Source organism: Rhipicephalus sanguineus, chromosome 3 (assembly GCF_013339695.2).
Source record: "Rhipicephalus sanguineus isolate Rsan-2018 chromosome 3, BIME_Rsan_1.4, whole genome shotgun sequence".
Lineage (NCBI taxonomy): Eukaryota > Metazoa > Arthropoda > Arachnida > Ixodida > Ixodidae > Rhipicephalus > Rhipicephalus sanguineus.
The window spans coordinates 7,513,557-7,533,563 of record NC_051178.1 but is presented as its reverse complement, the minus strand read 5'-3'; the positions used below and the strand labels follow the sequence as shown (position 1 = coordinate 7,533,563).

General features: G+C 49.5%; 1 protein-coding gene across 1 annotated transcript in view; it reads right to left on the bottom strand.

Annotated features, from left to right (window-relative positions):
* Positions 1-20,007, bottom strand: part of LOC119386432 (proteasome adapter and scaffold protein ECM29) — an 814,720-nt gene that overhangs the window by 679,348 nt on the left and 115,365 nt on the right. Inside the window, exon 6 of the mRNA XM_037653733.2 lies at positions 12,386-12,458. Within this exon, the coding sequence (XP_037509661.1) occupies positions 12,386-12,458 (73 nt within the window). The remainder of the gene's footprint in view (positions 1-12,385; positions 12,459-20,007) is intronic.

Here is a 20,007-nt window from a genome sequence, read left to right as displayed (position 1 = left end):
CGACGAGTCCGTGTCGGCCACAGATGCGTTGGACTACTTGAGGAAACTCCGCATATTCATAGAAAAAAGCGGAACAGCGACCGAAGCGGCGGATAAAAATGCGGACGGTCTAGAATCGTTCGTGACGCAGAGCTTGTGCTGCACCCGTCAAAAAAACGATCACGGACTATTTCAAATAAACGTGCCTTGTCTGACGTTCACGTGTGCATTGTTGTGAGAAACGAGTTCAAGGACGTACCGTTGCAAAGGTAGGACGTTTGCGTTACTGAAATTCTATTGTTATGGTAAATTTTTGGGCTTTCACTATAACGACCTTTCAGAATAACGAACATTTTTCCGCGGTCCCCTGAAGTTCGTTATACCGAGATTTCACTGTATTCAGATTGCTAACAACGCTTTATTCGCTACACTGAAAACAGAGACAAAATTTATAACCTAGCGTGAAAGTTATCGCAGCGACAGCAATACGATGCGGACACAAGCCTCCAACATGGCGCCGAATCGGTAGCTTCGTCGAACTGCCAACAGATGGCAGCAATTTTGCATAAGGTCTATATTCTTTAAAGATGGCTTAGATTATGGCCACTTGGCACAGATTGATCTTGTTTCTTCTCCTTATTTGTTAATTTGCATCATGTGGCCGCCATATGTAAGGCCCATGGACAGAATCAACTGTCCATGGGCCTTACATTAATTGGTACTCCAAGAGGAGACACTCCATTGGCACTCCAAGAGGAGACAGATGTAAAACCTGTTTTACAGATGAGGCGGTTTTATGTAAGCATGAGTGATAAAGACAGCCACTGCAACCATCATGTCAATGCATGTTGTGTAAACTATGCACAGCCTGTCAGTGCAGACTTATCAAAGAAGGTAATCAAGTTGGTGCAGCAAGGAGTCACATCAGTGAAAACTATGGAAAGTTGCCTAAATTTTTATGTTAAAGAAGTCTTATTAGCAAACATACAGAGCCCAACAATCACATGCAGAGAATTTTACCCTACCAAAAGAGACTTGGCAAATCACATTCAAAGTGCACTTCGTAAGGATCGGGTCAGTACTCTGGACCAAGAAAATGTTGCTAATTATGTGGAACAGTTAAGGAAGAAAATGCCAACAACAAGTATCTTCTTTCGTGCCCATCAGGAACAGTGTCCAAATTTATCAAAAGATAATGAGCAAGAAAACAGAGAGCTTGACAGTCATATTTTGGAGACAGTGGCAAACGAGTGCAAAACAACATTGCTTCTCTGCGTTCAAACAGATTTTATGAAGAACATCATGCACGAATATGGTGAGACTGTGGTATGCTTAGATGCAACATACAAAACAACTGACTATGCCCTGCCTCTTTTTTTATTGGTAGTGTTAAGGCGTTTAATAGACGGCACTCAACGACACTCTGTAATGGCGACAGTCACGGCAAGGCACAAACTCTCTGCGCGAGCGCCGTCCTTTCACACGAAACCAAAGAGGACGACACACTAGAAGGCGCTGGAGAGGGCAACCCATTACTATGTTCCAAGGCTTCTCTACAATTACCCCGGGTATGAAAAGGGAGCCGCCCGGCGACCTAACAGCTGGTCATTATGAGCGGGTCATAGTAGGCCTTGAAGCGCTCCACGTTGACAATGTCGCACCCTCGACGGCGCATGTCTGAAGATGGTTCGATGGGTTCGATCAGGTAGCTGACGGGATGTGCGCTCGACGACACGGTAGGGGCCTTCGTATTTCGGCAGCAGTTTTGACGAGAGCCCACTTGCAGTGGTAGGGACGGAGAGCCATACGAGCGCTCCAGGGAGGAACGTGGGCGTAGAAGTGGTGGTGCCATCACGAATGCTCTTCTGCCGCTCTTGTTCATGCGTTGTAAAGGTCTTGGCAAGCTCACAACATTCTTCAGCAAGCCTGGCTGTGTCAGAAATAGGCACACACATCGATGGATCCGGCTTGTATGGAAGTATCGTGGCGATGGTGTGCGACGGGTGCCTTCCGTACAGTAAGAAGGGTGAAAAACCAGTAGTACTCTGAGGGGCGGTGTTATAGGCGTAGGTGACGACGAGCAGACTGGCATCTCAATTTGTGTGATCGGCGGCGATGTACATTGAGAGCATGTCGCCGAGCGTGCGGTTAAAGCGTTCGGTTAGGCCATTCATCTGCGGGTGATAAGCAGCATTTTGCGGTGAACAGCATGGCACTCTTTGAGAATGGCTTCGATGACTTTGGAAAGGAAGACACAGCCTCGATCGCTGAGAAGCTCCTGGGGTGGACCGTGACACAGCACGAATCGGTGTAGCAGGAAGGAGGCAACATTACGCGCTGTAGCCGCTGGGAGGGCGGCGGTTTCGGTGTATCGCGTAATATGGTCAACAGCGAAGATGGCCCAGCGGTTGCCAGCCGACGTCAGAGGAAGTGGTCCATACAAAACGATGCCCACGCACCCAAACGGACGGTTAGGGCAAGGTAATGGTTGTAGACCGGCTGGCAACACGTGCCTTGAAAGTTTTCAGCGTTGGCAATCGAGGCAGCAGCGAACAAACTTCTGCACGTAACGGTACATCCCTCGCCAGAAGTATCGTTGTCGGATGCGGTGGTAAGTTTTGGATACCCCAGAGTGCGTGCATTGCGGATCAGAGTGGAAGGCCTCGCATATTTCAGAACGCAGACTGCGGGGTATCACTAGTAGCCACTGGCGGCCGTCGGCGTTATAATTGCGTCAGTGCAGTAGGTCGTCACAAATGGCAAAATGGTGGGCTTGACGACGCAACGCACGAGTAGATGGTGTTGCCGACGGATCAGTGAGCAGGTGGATCAGCGAGGCGATCCATTTATCGTTGCGCTGTTCGGTAGCGATGGTGTGAACGTCAATGGAGGAAACAGCAATGTAAGATACTGAGCAGGGGGCATTGTCGTCAGGCAAGGGGGAGCGCTAGAGGGCGTCGGCGTCAGCATGCTGGCGTACGCTGCGATACAGCATGCGGATGTCGTAGTCTTGCAGGCAAAGTGCCCAGCATGCGAGACGGCCTGAGGGATCCTTCAATGACAACAGCCAGCATAGTGCATGATGGTCGGTGACGACATCAATGGGCGACCATACAAATAAGGTCGGAACTTTGTAAGGGCCCAGATGATAGCCAGGCACTCTTTTTCCGTGAGGTGTAATTGGTCTCGGCTCGAGTAAGCGTACGGCTTGCGTATGCCACGACATATTCGGGGAACCCTGGTTTGCGCTGCGCAAGGACAGCGCCGAGGCCTACACCGCTGGCGTCCGTGTGTACCCCCGTTGGGGCCATAGGATCGTAGTGGCGTAGTATGAGAGGAGACGTCAACAAACGACAGAGCTTTGCGAACGCATCACCACGCTCGGACGACCACGAATTTAGGGGTCCGTTACTTCCAAGGAGCTTCGTCAGCGGCGATATGATGGTGGCAAAGTTTCGTATGAAGCGTCGAAAGTATGAACACAGTCCGACGAAACTGCACAGTTCTTTGACGGACGTAGGTTTGGGAAATTCGGCCACGGCCCGAAGCTTGGCCGGATCGGGAAGGATTCCGTCCTTGGACACGACGTAGCCGAGGATTGTAAGCTGCCGTGCCGCAAATCGGCACTTCTTCAGATTCAGTTGGAGGCCGGCGTTACTCAGCCGTGTCAAAACATGCCGCAGACGTTGGAGATGCGTGGAGAAGTCCGGAGCGAAGACGACGACGTCGTCCAGGTAACACAGGCACGTGCGCCATTTCAAGTTGCACAGAACGGTGTCCATCATGCGCTCGAAGGTCACGGGCGCATTACACAGACCGAACGGCACGACATTGAACTCGTACAAGCCGTCGGGCGTGACAGAGGCTGTCTTCGGTCAAGCGTCATCAGCCATGGGTACTTGCCAGTACCCCGAGCGCAAATGGAGAGATGAAAAGAATTCTGCTCCTTGGAGGCTATCAATCGCGTCGTCGATTCGCGGCAATGGATAAACATCCTTGTGGGTGATCTTGTTGAGCCATCGGTAGTCCACACAGAACCGCACAGAACCGTCCTTCTTCGCAACGAGAACAACAGGAGACGCCCATGGGCTGTCGGAGGGCCGAATTACATCGCGTCGAAGCATATCGTCCACTTGCTCATTAATTACCCGGCGTTGTGTGGTACGTAGATACCACGTAGGTACGTAGATAGAAACGCTCAAAGTGCCAAAGGTTCGCTAAGAAATGCTTCGCATTTAATAACAATACAACATTGGTATTTATATGTTTATTTGTTGTTTGAGGATAAAAATGTGCTCAGATGTAGCAGCTAAACGCAAATGATTTGCAGGAAAAACGCTGTAGCTTGTATATGTAGTATGTCGAGGCAGCAGCAAAACATGGGCAACGAAAGTATTCAGGCCCGCTCACTGCTTTGTAGAGTGTTTAAACAGCCCTGTGCTGATGCGCAGGATACCCACTGGACCAGGAGTTGGTGGAAGCCAAAACGACTAACCGTACAGTGAATTTTCTACACGAGATAAATCTTGTGATTGTTAAGGTGCAAACTTGCAAGTTTTGTCATTACAGCACAATGCATTACATATCTGAAACAAAATGAAGCTACTAAAGCATGCAGCTCAGGGGCGTGAGGTAAAGTGCGTAGCGTGGGGCGGCGCACCTATTTCCCGCAATCATTTCTGCAATGCGGGTCCTGCAGTTGAGACTGCGCAACCATCTGCATTAGCGGCCACACAGATCAAGCGACGATACGTCATCAGAACCTTTATTTTGCAAAAGAAGCCCTTATATGCTTTACACAAAAGTGCGTGGGTCGATCTTTATAAAACAGTACTACTTAGAACAAGACCCACACTGACACTGTCTAGTTGCAGTACTTGCCCTTAATTCTTGTATGACATCACAAAGAATGCAGCGTCACGAGGAATATTCACGTCAGCAAATAAATAAAACGTACTGTACCTGACCAGCGCCAGGTGCTGACCTGACTCAAAATGCAGTCCGTCCGCAAATGAACACCGCAGAACACGATACCGCACGCTAGCTTCGCAGAAGATAGTTCTGACATGCGTCCACTCTAGTGTCTCCTGCCTTCATCGCGCTTTCGTCTTCGTACACTGCCACAGACATAAGGAGCCAGCCACATGCCACAGCCGCTGCGTGGTTTGCGCATCTCCGTCGCCTAGGCAACCACGACAACTTCTGCGCATGCACAGAATGACCACAGCCAGGTACAGCGACGTGTACCACGCGACTTCTTCAACACGCTGCAGAAATACTCTCCCGCACGAGCAAGCACTGACAAGCTACACAGCGCACAAGGTGGCCAACATATACTGCTGAGGTGGCTGAGGCTAGTGAGAGTGTGCTGTATTTTTTTTAGCGGGTTGCTGAGGGATACCACTAAAATCGAAAGCAAAAGAAAACATTTCAAACACTAGTAAAGTCTACTGCAATAAGCGCATTCGTGCAACTTTTTTTTTTCGGAGAGCTCAAGATGCTGTAGCCTCACTGTGGCCATCAGCTTATGGCTTCTGGCCAACCGAAGCCAAAGCAAGCCAGATAAAAAAAATGGCGCTGTGGGTGTGCATATGCCTCGATCTCGCCAATCTAACACAGGCAGTTTGACTGTGTCTGACTTCGACTTCGCAATCGCGGTGCCGCGGAACGTGATAAGCAATGAAGTTTGCCCGGCACCACGCTCAACTGCCGTGAATTGCAAGTCATGCAATCCGACCTTGAGAAAATCCCCCATATTCAAGGGTTTTCAAGGACCGGAACGAAATTCCAGGTCTTTCAAGGCCTTCAAAACGAAATTTTCAATTTCAAGGCTTATCAAGGATTTCAAGGACCTTTGTGCACCCTGAATAAAAACCAGGGAGACATATTTCTAAGAATTTCGAACTGTTCTGACCACTGCGAAATTATCATTTTTAGCTGCTGCTCAATCGCAACATCTATGACTTAGCGGAATGCAAAAAAACAAAAAACACAAGGTGTGTGCCTGCCCCCCTGCCCTGTTGTTTTCTTTTCTTTATTGATGCATTTCTGCTTTACTCTCTCAAGTGGGCACGCCAGCTTATCTCAATACAGTCAAACTTCATTAATACGTACCCGCTTTAAACATACTAACGGTTAAAACATAGCTGCGACGAATCCCCGACCGAGTCCCATAGAGCCCAATGCATTCGCTGACCGCTTAAGCCGTAGTGGTTCGCCCTATGCCTACCGGTTAGTGCGTACCCTGCGTACCGCGGTAACTTTTTGTGCCATAAAATTTTACTGTGCTGCTCAACTTCCTGACGCCAGAATGTGCCGCCAAAGGTCTTCCGCCTTTTTGAGAAGTGCGCAGATCAGTCGATCCCCCATTCCGACTTCCGCGCGATTGCGGCGACGCCTTTGCTGGTAAGCATCGGGAAAGAACGAAGGCGAGGTGGCGGCCACCGACGAACGCGCCGACATGACTTATCGCCGACAACCTTATCACAATAAGTATCTTCAGCTATCTGCTCGGGCACGCGTGTGGCGCAGCGCTACTTTTTAAGCCTACTGCACGCTTTTATTAGGCGAGGGTAGCGATGCGGGCTTGTTGGTCTGTCATGGTACTTGGATGTGGGCGCGAAAAGACACATCAGGCGACAACCTGAACGCGCTGGGCCACCGATCGCTGCCGCTTCGTCGTGCGCGGCCGTCTTCAAGGCTGAAGTTGAATTAATGGCACAAATGCTCGGTTAGGGTCGAAGAATTTCAGCCATGTACCAACTAGCCCGACAGCAAACGCTACTAAGCCGTCATAAGGTGCGCACCGCTTTATAGAAGCGAAAGCAGATCGCTGTTGCGTAGTTAGCGTTGCGGGTCGCGGGCGCCGAGAAACCTCGCTGGATTGACGCTATCACACTAAACGCACATGTACGATACTGCAAGCGTAGCGCGGTTGTAACTATACTGCAAGCTTTTATTAGGCGACCACACAACGCGCCTCCGTCCGCTTCCAGGACCGCTAGAGCATCGCGGAGTGCGCATCGCTTGCATGAAGCTCGTCATCGCTGCGTTAACCGAACAAGCTACTCGCCGCATCTGTGCACGATCTGGAGCGAAGTGGGTACGAACAACAGTCCCACGATAAATGCGCGCGTGCGGCACAACAAGCGGCCTGGTAGTGACGGCGTGAGCCAAGTAGGCGACGCGCTGCACGCAACTAGCCGGGAGACGATCGGCTCCCGGCTCCACGCGGCCGTACCGCGTTTCACTGGAACTGTGTCAGTTTTCGTTTAGTGGCAGATCGCGGTTAGACGCACACACATATAGGGAACCAGCGCTGGAGTTTCCGCGGTGTGGGCAGTGCCGCCCTGGCGGCCAAAGCGCGCATACTCCAGCCGCTCCCGCGGACGAGGGTGGCGACTGGTTGAGGCGATGCAGGCGCGTATCGCCGAAACAAAACTAAAGGACGCTGGCGGTACTGTTGCGCATTCAAGTGCCACAATAAGTAGAAATGAGGGAGGATGTATCCTTCTATGATTTTCCTTCTAAAACATATGAATAGGAACGGATGCGGCGTTGCATCCCGGCAGTCAGGCGAGCACAGTATGTTCTGCTCTTGCTCTCCTGTCTAGTGGCGTCGGGCTGGTTTCTAAACCGAATTGCGCGTGTCTGCTAGATTTATTCGGTAGTGAGGGCCAGCAGTGGAAACCGGGGCCAACGAGCAGAATTTAATCGGTGTTTTGTGGTAAATAAAACTTACATATTATGCAGCATGCGGCATATGTAACAATCTTTTCATCTGACCACCACCAAGCTCCTTCTGATGCCACCGCGTGCAGTGAATATGATACGATAAGCAGGTAGTTTACTTATTTGCAAACAGTTACGCAGAAGGAAAGCTGTCTGTCTACGAGATGCGTTCGGGGGCACGTTCGCCGAAGCCGCTGAACTGTTATGAGAAATACGCACGCGATGGATGCCTGCGCTGAACTTCACTTGTGCTACAGACGGAGTTGTCACGAACAAAGCAGCGGACTACTCGAAGCTTAGCTTTCTGGAGTCAGCCGACGCGGTAAGGCTCCTTTGTGCATTGGCTGCCGCGGCGAAGCGGCATCGCAACTTATGCCTCGCTAGAAAAGGGTCAAATGTCTTGGATTTTTACTCGCTGTTTAATTCGCCTGTGTTAGTTTTTTCGCTTGCCTGTGTCTGCTTAGAATAAACGTGTTTGATCAACATGGACAATTGCTGGCGTTTTACGTGCCAAACAAGGTATGATTATGAGGCACGCCGTAGTGTGGGAATCGGGATTAATTTTGACCGCTTAGGGTTCTTTAATGTGCACATAAATCTCAGTACGCGGGTGTTCTTTGTATTTCAACCCCACCAAAATGCGGCCACCGTGGCCGGGAATCTGTCCGCGCCCTCGAGCATAACAGCGCGACACCATACATGCTATGCTAGCACGGTAGTTTGCTTGATCAACGTCCGCGTGCATACACACGACGGGCTGGGCATACATACCACGGCAGAAAAACGTTGACGCACCTACCCCCTCTTACTTTTTTTTTACTGTGGTAGTGGGCAGCTGGTATAGCCGCAGCTCGTACTTATCAGTGGAGGCTTGTGAGCCTGCACTAGCTTGACACAAATCCCAGGACGCAACCAGAAAATGTTGACGACCACGGCACAGCACTGTCTCTTCGACGCCGTATGCACAGAAGCAGTCTGCTTTGCAGGGCGTCTCTCCGTTTTCCAGTGCTTTCCTGAGAAAGTAGCCTACAGACAAAGTTATTTTTTTCTAAACCATAAAGCAGTATAACTGGCGCAGTGGCTGCCCGAGCTGTTTGCGCCAAAATGAAGCACGGGAACGGCACACGCGCGTGTGCTCACCGCGGTACAGTGCGGGCTGTGCGGCCGGTCGACTGAGTGCGAGCGGCATGGCCTCCGAGATTAGCCGGCGGCGCGGAGGCCGTGCGAGCGGCTGAGTTATGTCGCGACTCCCCGCCAGGCGCCCTTTTTTGGCGCGCCACCTATCCAGCGCTGGTCTCCCATACCGCGGAAATCACACTGTCCCTTCTGTCGCTATGTTGGTCACTGCGTTGACCACGTATCAGGGACCCTGCAATAGTTTCGAAATGCTCTTCGGCGTCGCCACTACGCGTTATCGGGCGGTCGTGCGAGTGTGCCAGGATGTTTTCTCCACTTTGGCAAAAAGAAAGAAAAAGCTTTGCGGTGGGTACTTTAGGCAATATTTGCTGTGGCACTCTATTTATTTGGGCGATGGCGTACGCTAGGAGATGCAAATTTGTACTTGGTGTTTAATGCGTACTACCGTTTAGTGCGTAGTTATGCCGCGTTCCCGGCAGGTACGTATTAACGAGGTTTCACTGTATCCACCCTTGTCTTTCCTTCGCCTTCTGTGGTAGCAGGAGAGCAGTAATGACGAAGAGTATGCCAAGAAGCATGCACAGCACACATTCAAAGCTTAGGTAGGCACTTGCAGCCTTGAAGATGTTGGCACACAAGACACACCTATGCATATGCCACATTTAACTCAGCCAGCATGATGAAAACCCGATGACGCATGCTTCTACATTCATTTCCCAGGGATGCAAAAGTCGAAATAGGATTTGGAGATATTTTTGGAGCAGTAAAATGTTGCTTTTGCAGCACAAAAATGCAAATTTGGAGCAGGTTATGAAAACAGAATATTTTAGCACGAAATTTCAAATTTGGAGCAGTATAACAAAGAAGGCTTACTTTTAGAAAAGAAAACAAAAATACGTACAAACTATTCAACATCAGCTAACTCCTGCTCAGTGCATGTGGAACACTGCTAGTTCAATAAAAGTGCCAACAATGACTAAGCCCACATTAGTATTTGCAGGACCTGTCAAATAATTTGACAGGCACTGGAAATGCTAATGTGGACATGCAAACCTGGCAACCTCGAAATTCGGGAGATTCGTAAAGCAGGAGCAAGTGGGGTGGCGAAAAAAGAAAACTGGCTTACGTTTTTGTCTGTTTCTCAAGGCCGCAGAAACGGCATAGACAGCAGCTCCAAATGATTGCCAATAACTTTTTGAACGACAGCGATCATACTAGTACTCGTAATTACACGACGCGTGCACAAATGAGTAATTAAGGAACAAAATGTGCTGTGTCCCTGACAGCTAGTACCAATAGCCCCTTCGAAATCTCACCACGCTTTTCCACAGGACACCAGTGTACTGCGGCAAAAGTGGCTTAAAAAGCCCTCTGCACGCAATAAAACAAGCATCAGGAAATTTGAGAACCACTGTCCTTTTTTATTGCAATAGCAATTATACGGACACTCTCGAATGGTTTTTGCCGTCATGTCCCGTATAAAGTTCAAATTGATAACATCTCCCTGCGCATGTTCTACCGGAGGTTAAAGCGCGCGAGTGCGGGTGACGAACGCAGGAAGCAGAGGTCAAACGAGCCAGCCCATCTCCGTCGCTCGGAGGGTGCATGCGATAACACCACTCCGCTCAGGAGGCCTGCCATCGAAGCAGAGAGGAAACGCCCCGGCCGTCTTGAACGAGCATGAAAAGACGCGAAAGGGGGGGGGGGGGGTTGCTGTCGCTCAAGCAGCAGCATTGAACTTCTATCTCGGCAGCCATTAGCGGGCGGCTCGTAATCCTGCTACGTGCTGCGCTCTCAATGCGAAGACACCGTGCAGAAAGAGCACCTTTCCCTGGAACCGTATTTATTTACACGAACGTTTTGTAGAGTTACGCGAGATCGGATACAAAAGAGTTTGCTGCCAGCCTCACTTCGTATGAAATTACAATTTGTTGCTATCGCATTCATTCCTTTGTCCTTGCGATGAAACTATGACTTTTTTCTTTTCTTTCGCAGGGGGTTTAGGGTTAGCGTCTGCACGTCTGTACTGGAAGATGATGCCCACACTGCAGATGACCAATGCGGCCACCCTTTCTCGCTAAAATTTGCGCAACTGAGATAATTTTGAAAGTGGTCGGGCATTTTGGCGCAGCGTAGCGCAATTTAAAAAAATTTCTCAGTTTTGGCTCAGCTTGGCGCAAAAATAAGGAATTGTATCAAATTGGTGCAATTGGCGCAGCTGTTGCATCCCTGCATTTCCACATGTTGCAGTCATAAGCCTACCTTATTCCCACTGCAGGAACCCTCTGTAGAACTGATCTGAAGTCTCCAATTCACCATGTGTGGTGCAAGCTGATTCCATTTTACACCAGCAAATTTTGCCGTTTGATCTTGCCACCAACTGTGCCTTGGTAAACACTCCAGCATCACTCCAGCTCCCAACAACTTGCATGGCACTCAATGTCAACCAGAAGTTGGACAAGATCCGTTTGCTCATTGACCCACTCTGCCACAATCACATTTGCTAAAGTGACACCTATGATTTCCTATTGCACAACACTATATTTCACAGGCACTATTTTTATGAATTGCAAGTTCAAACAGTGAAAGTTCAAACTAATGCTCTCCTTAGGAATGCAAAACTGATATTTATTGCACTTTACTCAATGTCATCAGAGACCTCTTCCGCTAAAGCACTGCAGAAAAGTTCTGCTACTTCAGCAGGCAATATAACTAGGCTGCCATCATTGGCCACTGAACAGTAAATAGGCAACAGTGCAAGAACCTTGAAGCATATCACTGGTGCTGCACTGAGCATTCTCCACTGCAGGCATCACGTATTGTGTCCACCTCTGGAGAAGGCAAATGCCAAAACAAACTTTTCTACTCCCACATATATTTGAATTTCAGAGGCATCGCTTGGCATTGTCAGCCCCTTCATGCATCAGCCCAACCTGCTCAAATGCACGACATGAACAGCTGTGAACATTCGATAACTTAGGAGAGTGCGTGAGGTTATGTTACAATGTGCAAGGATGTACGTATAAAGTGCAGATGCGTTCGACTCGCAAATGATACTTCGACAACCAAGAAATGCGCTCCCCAGTACCCTCGTACTTTGAGTTCCATTTATTTTGGGGGGCACAAGTTCGGCCAATAAGGTGTTATCTCTTTGCCCAACACTTTGTGCGCTTAACTCTTCATAGTCTACACAATGCAACAGCCTGGTGAAAAAAATCTTCATGAGCCAGCAGAGTTGAGACCCTCGTTGCATGAAAATAGAACGAGTGGAGAGAACCAAAGAGCACCATCTTGTTTAGCCTTCCAACGGTTATAATCACATTTGGGTCGACCAATGAAAGCTCAAAAGAAAGTGCCCAACACTGCAAGTGTATGCTCCACACAAGACACCACGCCAGAATGCTCTCATGTACCTTCATTTTTTGTTGCTCGTTTCCTAGATACACTATTGCGAACCAGCTCAGCCAGCAAGCAACATCAGAGAACAACCCAACCATGCAGCCACAGCTCAATCAGCAAAGGCATGCATGCTACTTACAGCTGGAACACAGCTTCCAAGGTAAAGGTTATAAAGGCCCTTTATGAAGGTTTCATCGTTCCAGTCAATGGCACTGCGTGAAAAAGAAAGACATCATTCTCTCATGAAAAAATTATGCTGAAATGTATACATGGAAAACGCAGACAGCATTCTTTGCACTCCTCACTAAATTAAGTAATAGAGCAGACTTGAAATAATTTGATGCAGGTTCATTCATTTGATTCAATCTCAACCACAGCTGGCACAGCACACATACTTTATGGGACCAAACTATCATTATTTCAAAATTACAAGTAGCCACCCCTGGATAATTCAGTCTTGTTGCATGTGCGTGTGCTGTGCTGTGCACGTGATGCGTGTGCTCGACCCGAATAGCGACTGTATTTCTACAGCAGCAGGATGAGACTACACAGCCCTTGGGGACCAGGGCTGGATACATCAAATACACGTGACCCCCCATGACAACTGTCTCTTTTTGCCCGGTCTCAAAATATTCTAACACAGTAGCTTGTAATGAATTATTGCAGCATTTCACCAATTCTAAAGTTTGCTTTTTTTGAGAAAATTCGTCTAAAGAATCTGCCTGGCCAGCATCACTGCCATTGCAATCACATGAGGCAACAACCAGAAATGATGATTGTGCACAGCATAATAACCACAGCCAGGGTTTGTACAGGATTCCAAAGCAAAAATTCAAGGATATTCAAGGAATTTCCAGGACCGCTCACGGGTCTTTCAAGGACTCCAAGCGGCATGCAAAAGCTGGAAGCGAATGGGACGTTGGGCTGGGTTGGGGAAAGAGCGTTGCGTTGCACACAGTCGACACTTGCAGCGAGCTGCTCAAACACAAAGAAGTAACAACTGCGACAGTTGCTAGTTCACACTCGTCCTGAGTATACCTGTGCGTTCTTTTCGAGCGTCCGTCTTTGTGTTTAACACTTTCCTGTCCATGCCTATACACATCAATAGCTCGCTAACGATGGTTTTAAACTTCAAATTTTGCCGTGCTAAGAGCGCTTACGGACAGCTAACGTCATCCATCGTATAAAACAGGAGCTATTGTCCTGGCTTTCCTTGTTTGTTTATTTTTTCCGCTGCAGAGGGAGCTTTAAGTGCCACTCAAGTTGAGAAGACCAAGCGCTCGTAGCTTCAAACATGGCGTCGACATCGGGTGCACCTGCCTCTCGGAAACGGCGAATTTCGGCGGATTCCGGACAGTCTAAGTCAGACTTTTTTTATTATGGCAGCAGCGCAGACTCAGAATATTGTCACGTGATCGTGACATCAACGAAGACAACAGCCGGCGTGTTCCAGATGAAACTCTTTATTTGGCCGACTTTTGGCCGGGAAAAGAAAACTCAAACTACAGCAATACACCCTGTACACTGATATCGGCGAACTGGGCGTCGGTCGTCGATAAAACTGACAAGCGGTGAAGCGCGTCGGCATTTATACATGTGCCGTTGAATATTCGAGCGTTATTGCTGCTTGTCGCGCAAGTTCTAGAACAAACTCGAGTGTTCACGTCTTGCGCGCAATCTTAACAAAACGATCTACAATAATCGTGAAGCTTCTCGAACAATGAGGCGCAGTTTGCGCTGAGCGTTGCTTACAGCCTTTGTGGGCGAGAACCGAATACAGCAAAAGTGATCAGAAATGCACGTGGCAATGCCCCCCTCTCAAAAAACATCGTCCCAATGCTTAAAACAGAACACGGGGGAGGGGGGGGGGGCAATGCATGCAACATAACAATAAGCACAAGCAAGAAAGTACAATAAACAATAAGCACAAGCAAGATAGTACAATAAACAATAAGCACGAGCAAGAAAGTACAATAATAAAGCAAAAGTACAGTCCTAAGATTCACTAACGAGCGTAATATGGCTCCAGGCGCACGACATGGACGACTTCAGGTCGCGCACGGTGCCACTGAAAGTTCGTCAAGAACAACCTCGTAGTCGAGTGCGCTGAGGCGTCGAAGTACCATGTACGGTCCGAAGTATCGTCGAAGAAGCTTCTCACTAAGTCCCCGTTGGCGTATTGGGGTCCATACCCATACACGGTCACCATGTTGGTATTCCATGTGGCGTCGTCAAAGGTTGTAGCGGCAGCTGTCAGTCGACTGCTGGTTCTTGATCTGTAGGCGGGAGAGCTGTCGTGCTTCTTCGGCGCGCTGTAGGTAGGTGGTCACGTCGATGTTTTCTTCGTCGGTCACGTATAGTAACATGGTGTCGAGCGTCGTTGCCGGGCTCCGTCCGTAGACCAACTTGTATGGCGTCATCCGCGTCGTTTCTTGCACGGCCGTGTTGTACGCGAAGGTCACGTACGGAAGGATGGCGTTCCACGTCTTCTGTTTGCATCGACGTACATGGCCAGCATGTCGGCGATGGTCTTATTTAGACACTCGGTCAGGCCGTTGGTCTGTGGGTGGTACGCGGTGGTCCGGCGGTGGCTTGTCTGGCTGTACCTCAGGATCGCCTGAGTTAGGTCAGCAGTAAAGGCCGTACCTCTATCAGTGATAAGTACCTCTGGGGCGCCATGACGAAGGACGATGTCCTCAACGAAAAACTTGGCTACCTCGGCGGCGCTGCCTTTGGGCAGAGCCTTTGTTTCGGCGTAGCGCGTAAGGTAGCCAGTAGCTATGACGATCCATTTATTTCCAGAAGTCGACATTGGGAACGGCCCCAGTAGGTCCATCCCGATTAGCTGGAATGATCGGCGAGGAGGTTCGATTGGCTGAAGAAAGCCTGCTTGTCGGCGGTGTCTTGCATCGCTGACAGTCTCGGCATGTCCTTACGTAGCGAGCGACGTCGGCGGCAAGGCGCAGCCAATAGTACCTTTCCTGTATTCTTGCGAGCGTGCGGGAAACACCAAGGTGTCCAGCCGTCGGATCGTCGTGTAAGGCCTGGAGGACTTCTGGTCGTAATGCTGAGGGCACCAGAAGACGGTAGTTGGCTCGAAGTGGCGAGAAGTTCTTCTTCAGGAGAATACCATTTCGCAAGAAAAACGATGCCAGTCCTCATTTGAATAATTTCAACAACGGCGGTCCTGCCCTCGATGTAATCCACAAGGCCCCTGAGTTCTGGGTCCGCTCGCTGTCGTTCAGCGAAGTCGTCGGCACTTATGGTTGCCAAGAAACAGTCATCCTCCTGGTCGTCCTGCGGCGGTGGGTCGACAGGGGCACGATACAGGCAGTCAGTGTCGGAGTGTTTTCTTCCGGACTTGTAAACGACGGTTATGTCGAATTCTCTAAGTCTTAGGCTCCACCGTGCCAGGCGACCTGAAGGGTCCTTCAAGTTAGCCAGCCAACACAAGGCGTGGTGGTCGCTCACAACTTTGAAAGGTCTGCCGTAAAGATAGGGGCGAAACTTTGATGTAGCCCAGATGATGGCAAGGCACTCCTTTTCTGTTGTGGAATAGTTGGCTTCTGCCTTAGATAGCGACCGGCTAGCATAGCTGATAACCCTTTCCAGTCCGTCAGTCCTCTGCACAAAAACAGCGCCGAGTCCCATGCTGCTTGCATCGGTGTGGATTTCCGTATCGGCGTATTCATCGAAATGCGCGAGTATCGGAGGCGTCTGCAGACGTCGTTTCAGTTCTTGAAATGCCTCGACTTGCGCCGTTCCCCACTTGAATTCCACGTCAGTCTTCTTGAGTTGCGTCAGTGGCTCAGGGATCCGTGAAAATTCCTTGACAAAACGTCTGTAATAGGCGCACAAGCCGAGCAAACGGCGTACGGCCTTCTTGTCCGTGGGCGGCGGGAAGGCAGCGATGGCAGCTGTTTTCCGCGGGTCCGGGCGAACACCATCCTACGTGACCCAAGAACAAGAGCTCCTCGTATGCGAAGCGGCACTTTTCAGGCTTCAAGGTGAGTCCAGAGACCTTGATTGCTTGAAGTACAGCTTCAAGACGCCGAAGGTGTTCGTCGAAGTTTGAACAAAACACAACGACGTCGTCCAAGTACACGAGGCACGTCTGCGGCTTCAAGCCGGCCAGTACTGTTAGAGCACTGCATGGGCCGGATTTTACGGCCCGGGCCCGCTTTATGAAGCCCAGCCCGGCCCCGTGGTTCCAAGCGCGGGCCCGGCCCGGGCCCGGGCATACATGACCGAACCCAGCCCGAGCCCGGCTCGGGCGTACTTGACCGTACCCAGCCCGAGCCCGTCGTTCCAAGCCCGGGCCCGGGCGTTCATTACTAAACTAATCCAGGGCGCGCTTGTTCATGACCAGGCCCGACCTGAGCCCGCTAGAGGATATTAGTTGTTGATGATGATTATTAATGATGCCGTGCGCTTTGTAGCGGGCGATCGCACGAAAAATCTGGTGTGTACATGCATCGAAATGTTGCTTTGCCCACGGTGGTAGCTCAGCGGTTAAGCTGTTTCGCTGTTAAGTGCTAGGACGCGGGTGCGATAGACCCTTTTCATAAATACGCCACCTGACGGTGGGCTTTTCGTCAGTTTCACTTCGCAAAGGAGCGTGGGATAGCCAGCGCCATCGTGAGGGCATGGAAAGCGAGCAGTCAAATGCGTGGGTGCTGTGATGTTTGTGTTGGCGGCTCGTTCTCCGTGTCATCCACTGAAATCTCGCCATTTACGTGCTTGAACGAGCTCTTAGTACTCTCCGTTGGTATTTCTGAGGTGCTTTCGCTGCACAATGAGCAACATTTTGTACCCTTCAACGGGTTGGTCGAGCAGTTTGGCTCGACTGCCGCGGTTGCGGGACCGTGACCACAGCCAACTCGCGTACGCGCCCGAACCGGGAGAAAAAAGGCTCGCCGAAGCTGCAAACTTTTCACCGAAAGCTACAAACTTCTCACCGAAGGAAAGGAGGGACGTCACTGTCGCGGAACTATACGACCGCAACCGGCGAAAATCATGTCTGCCGCAAGCCACACCACGCAACTATTTTCCGGACACCGCGAGTTGGGTATATTTGTATGTTGTGGCGTAGCCGGGGCGGGGGTGGGCACACCGGACCCGTGCCTCCCTCTCCCCCCCCCCCGCAAAAGTTTTTCTTTGCTGGCACACAGAGCACAAAATGACACTCGACCACATCTTTCTGCTCGGCCCCCACTTCAGATCAAGGTGGTGCCACCCCCCCCCCCCTCCGAAACAATTTTCTACCTACGCCCCTGTTTGTCTGGACTAAAAAAAAAATGTTGACATGTGGCTTACGATATGCGAGTACTGTCGCTACTAGATGAACGGTACGCAACTTCATTTTTATTTTTATGGCTGGCCTCACGAACCCTCGCAGTATTTCGGCACAAACAATCTATTGCAATTCAGCACATGCAGGCACTCGGGAGAAGACTATTCATTCGTAAAAGCAAGGCTACATACGGCGCTGTGAAATAAGCACGTCCGTTTCTGTGGCGCGTTTACAGAACGGCGCCCTTCCGCACGTCCGTTTGACATCACGTACGGAGAGAGAGCACGTGCACTTGTTCAAATTTTATCGCGTACCTTATCGTTGTTCTCGTCGCGATATCCTCGATGGTGGCACATGGGAACGCAGCACGTCTGCACCATTGCAGCACACCGTCTCTACGAAAAACGTTGATGACAGTTCACGATTCTGCGGTGCTGAAATGTCACGCACAGGCACGTGGCCGAAGCCTGCGTCGTCTGCTGCGGTGAACTCACAATGGTGGCAGACTGTAGTTTGCGTGCGCGGCGCTAGGGGCGCCCTTTTTCGAAAAAAAAAATACCGAGGGTAAGCGAGTACAAGTACCTCGGAGTATGGGTAAATGAAGGGGATAGATATATGGAGGTACAAGAGAAAGCATCGGTAGCAAAGGGAAAGAGGAATGCTGTAATTATGAAGCACAGAGCTTTATGGGGATACAATAGGTACGAGGTGATTCGAGGGCTGTGGAAGGGTGTGATGGTCCCGGGGCTTACATTTGGGAACTCAGTAGTGTGCATGAAGTCAGAGGTACAATCAGGAATGGATGTAAATGAAAGGACGGTGGGCCGCCTCGTGTTGGGCGCTCACGGGAAGACGACAAATGAGGCTGTAAAGGGTGATATGGGATGGACAGGCTTTGAAGTGAGGGAAGCTCAGAGCAAAATGAGATTCGAAGAGAGGCTGAGGAAAATGAAGAAGAGTAGATGGGCAGAGAAGGTTTTCAGGTATTTGTATAGAAAAAGCGTTGACACGCAGTGGAGAAAGAGAACTAGGAGGCTCACCTGTAAATACACGGCTAGCAGTGCGGGCGATATGGCAAAAAGGAGCATTAAGCGGAAGGTCAGAGAGGCGGCGAGGACTTATTGGATGGCAGCGATGGAAAAGAAGCCGGCTCTGAGTAACTACCGAAAGGGAAAAAACGAAATAAGGAGGGAACGGTTTTATGATAATTCAAGGAGAAGCGCTTTACTGTTTGAAGCAAGGTCGGGCTGCCTTAGAACGCGTAGTTATAAAGCGAGATTCAGTAACGAAGAAGAACAATATACATGCTGCGGGGAACTAAGGAAACGATGGAACATGTACTGATTGAATGTGGCGGTATTCACCCAGGTATACATTTGGGCACGAGTCTACATGAAGCCTTGGGTTTTAGGGACAACAATGGAAAGCTGCACACGTCCGCGATAGAAATAAGTAAGAGACGGTTAGAGTATTGGTGGCAGAAAAGTAGAGATAAAGAACAAAAATAAATAATGGGGGAAAAATAAGGTCATTCTGCCTTAAGAGGCAGAGAGATGGACCGTGAATTTATTTTTTTTTGGTATAATAACATAGATTTAATCAATGTAGATAAGGTATTAGGCCAACATAAAACAAGAAAGCCTTTTTTTTTTTTTTTCCTTCGAGCCTGGTGGCAGACATGTCACCGCCCCGTTTTAAAGGGGACGCTCATAGCATCCATCCATCTGGTCTATTCCCGCGGCCAAGGCGGCCGCAATTTGGTGGGGGCGAAATGCAAGAACACCCGTGTATATACTTATCTTTAGGTGCACGTTAGAGCACTCGAGGTGGTCGAAATTGATCCGGTGCCACTACGGCGTGCCTCGTAATCATATCGTGGTTTTGGCACGTAATACCAAGGAATATAAATGAAATGTATCGTGTGTCAACCTCGAATAAAAGACCGAAATCTTTATGCCTCCCATGGGAACAACCGTGATCTGGCCCATTGTTAGTGCTGTTTATATATATATATATATATATATATATATATATATATATATATATATATATATATATATATATATATATATATATATATATATATGTGTCGAGAAAAGATGATTCTAGGTCTGGGTAAATATACGCAGTGAAACAGACTCGCGTACGAAGCGATTTATTGACGTTTCGGCCGCGGGTCCGGCCTTCATCAGAACTTCATCTGATGAAGGCCGGACCCGCGGCCGAAACGTCAATAAATCGCTTCGTACGCGCGTCTGTTTCACTGTATATATATATATATATATATATATATATATATATATATATATATATATATATATATATACGTGTCACTTCAGCTTGGCACAGTATACCTTAGACCATGGAATGCATAACATTCGCGTGTGCTCGAAGGCCCGACTTACGCCTTTTAATGAGCGGGTCCGAGTCCGGCCCGACCCGCAGCCTCAAGCCCGGGCCCGGCTCAG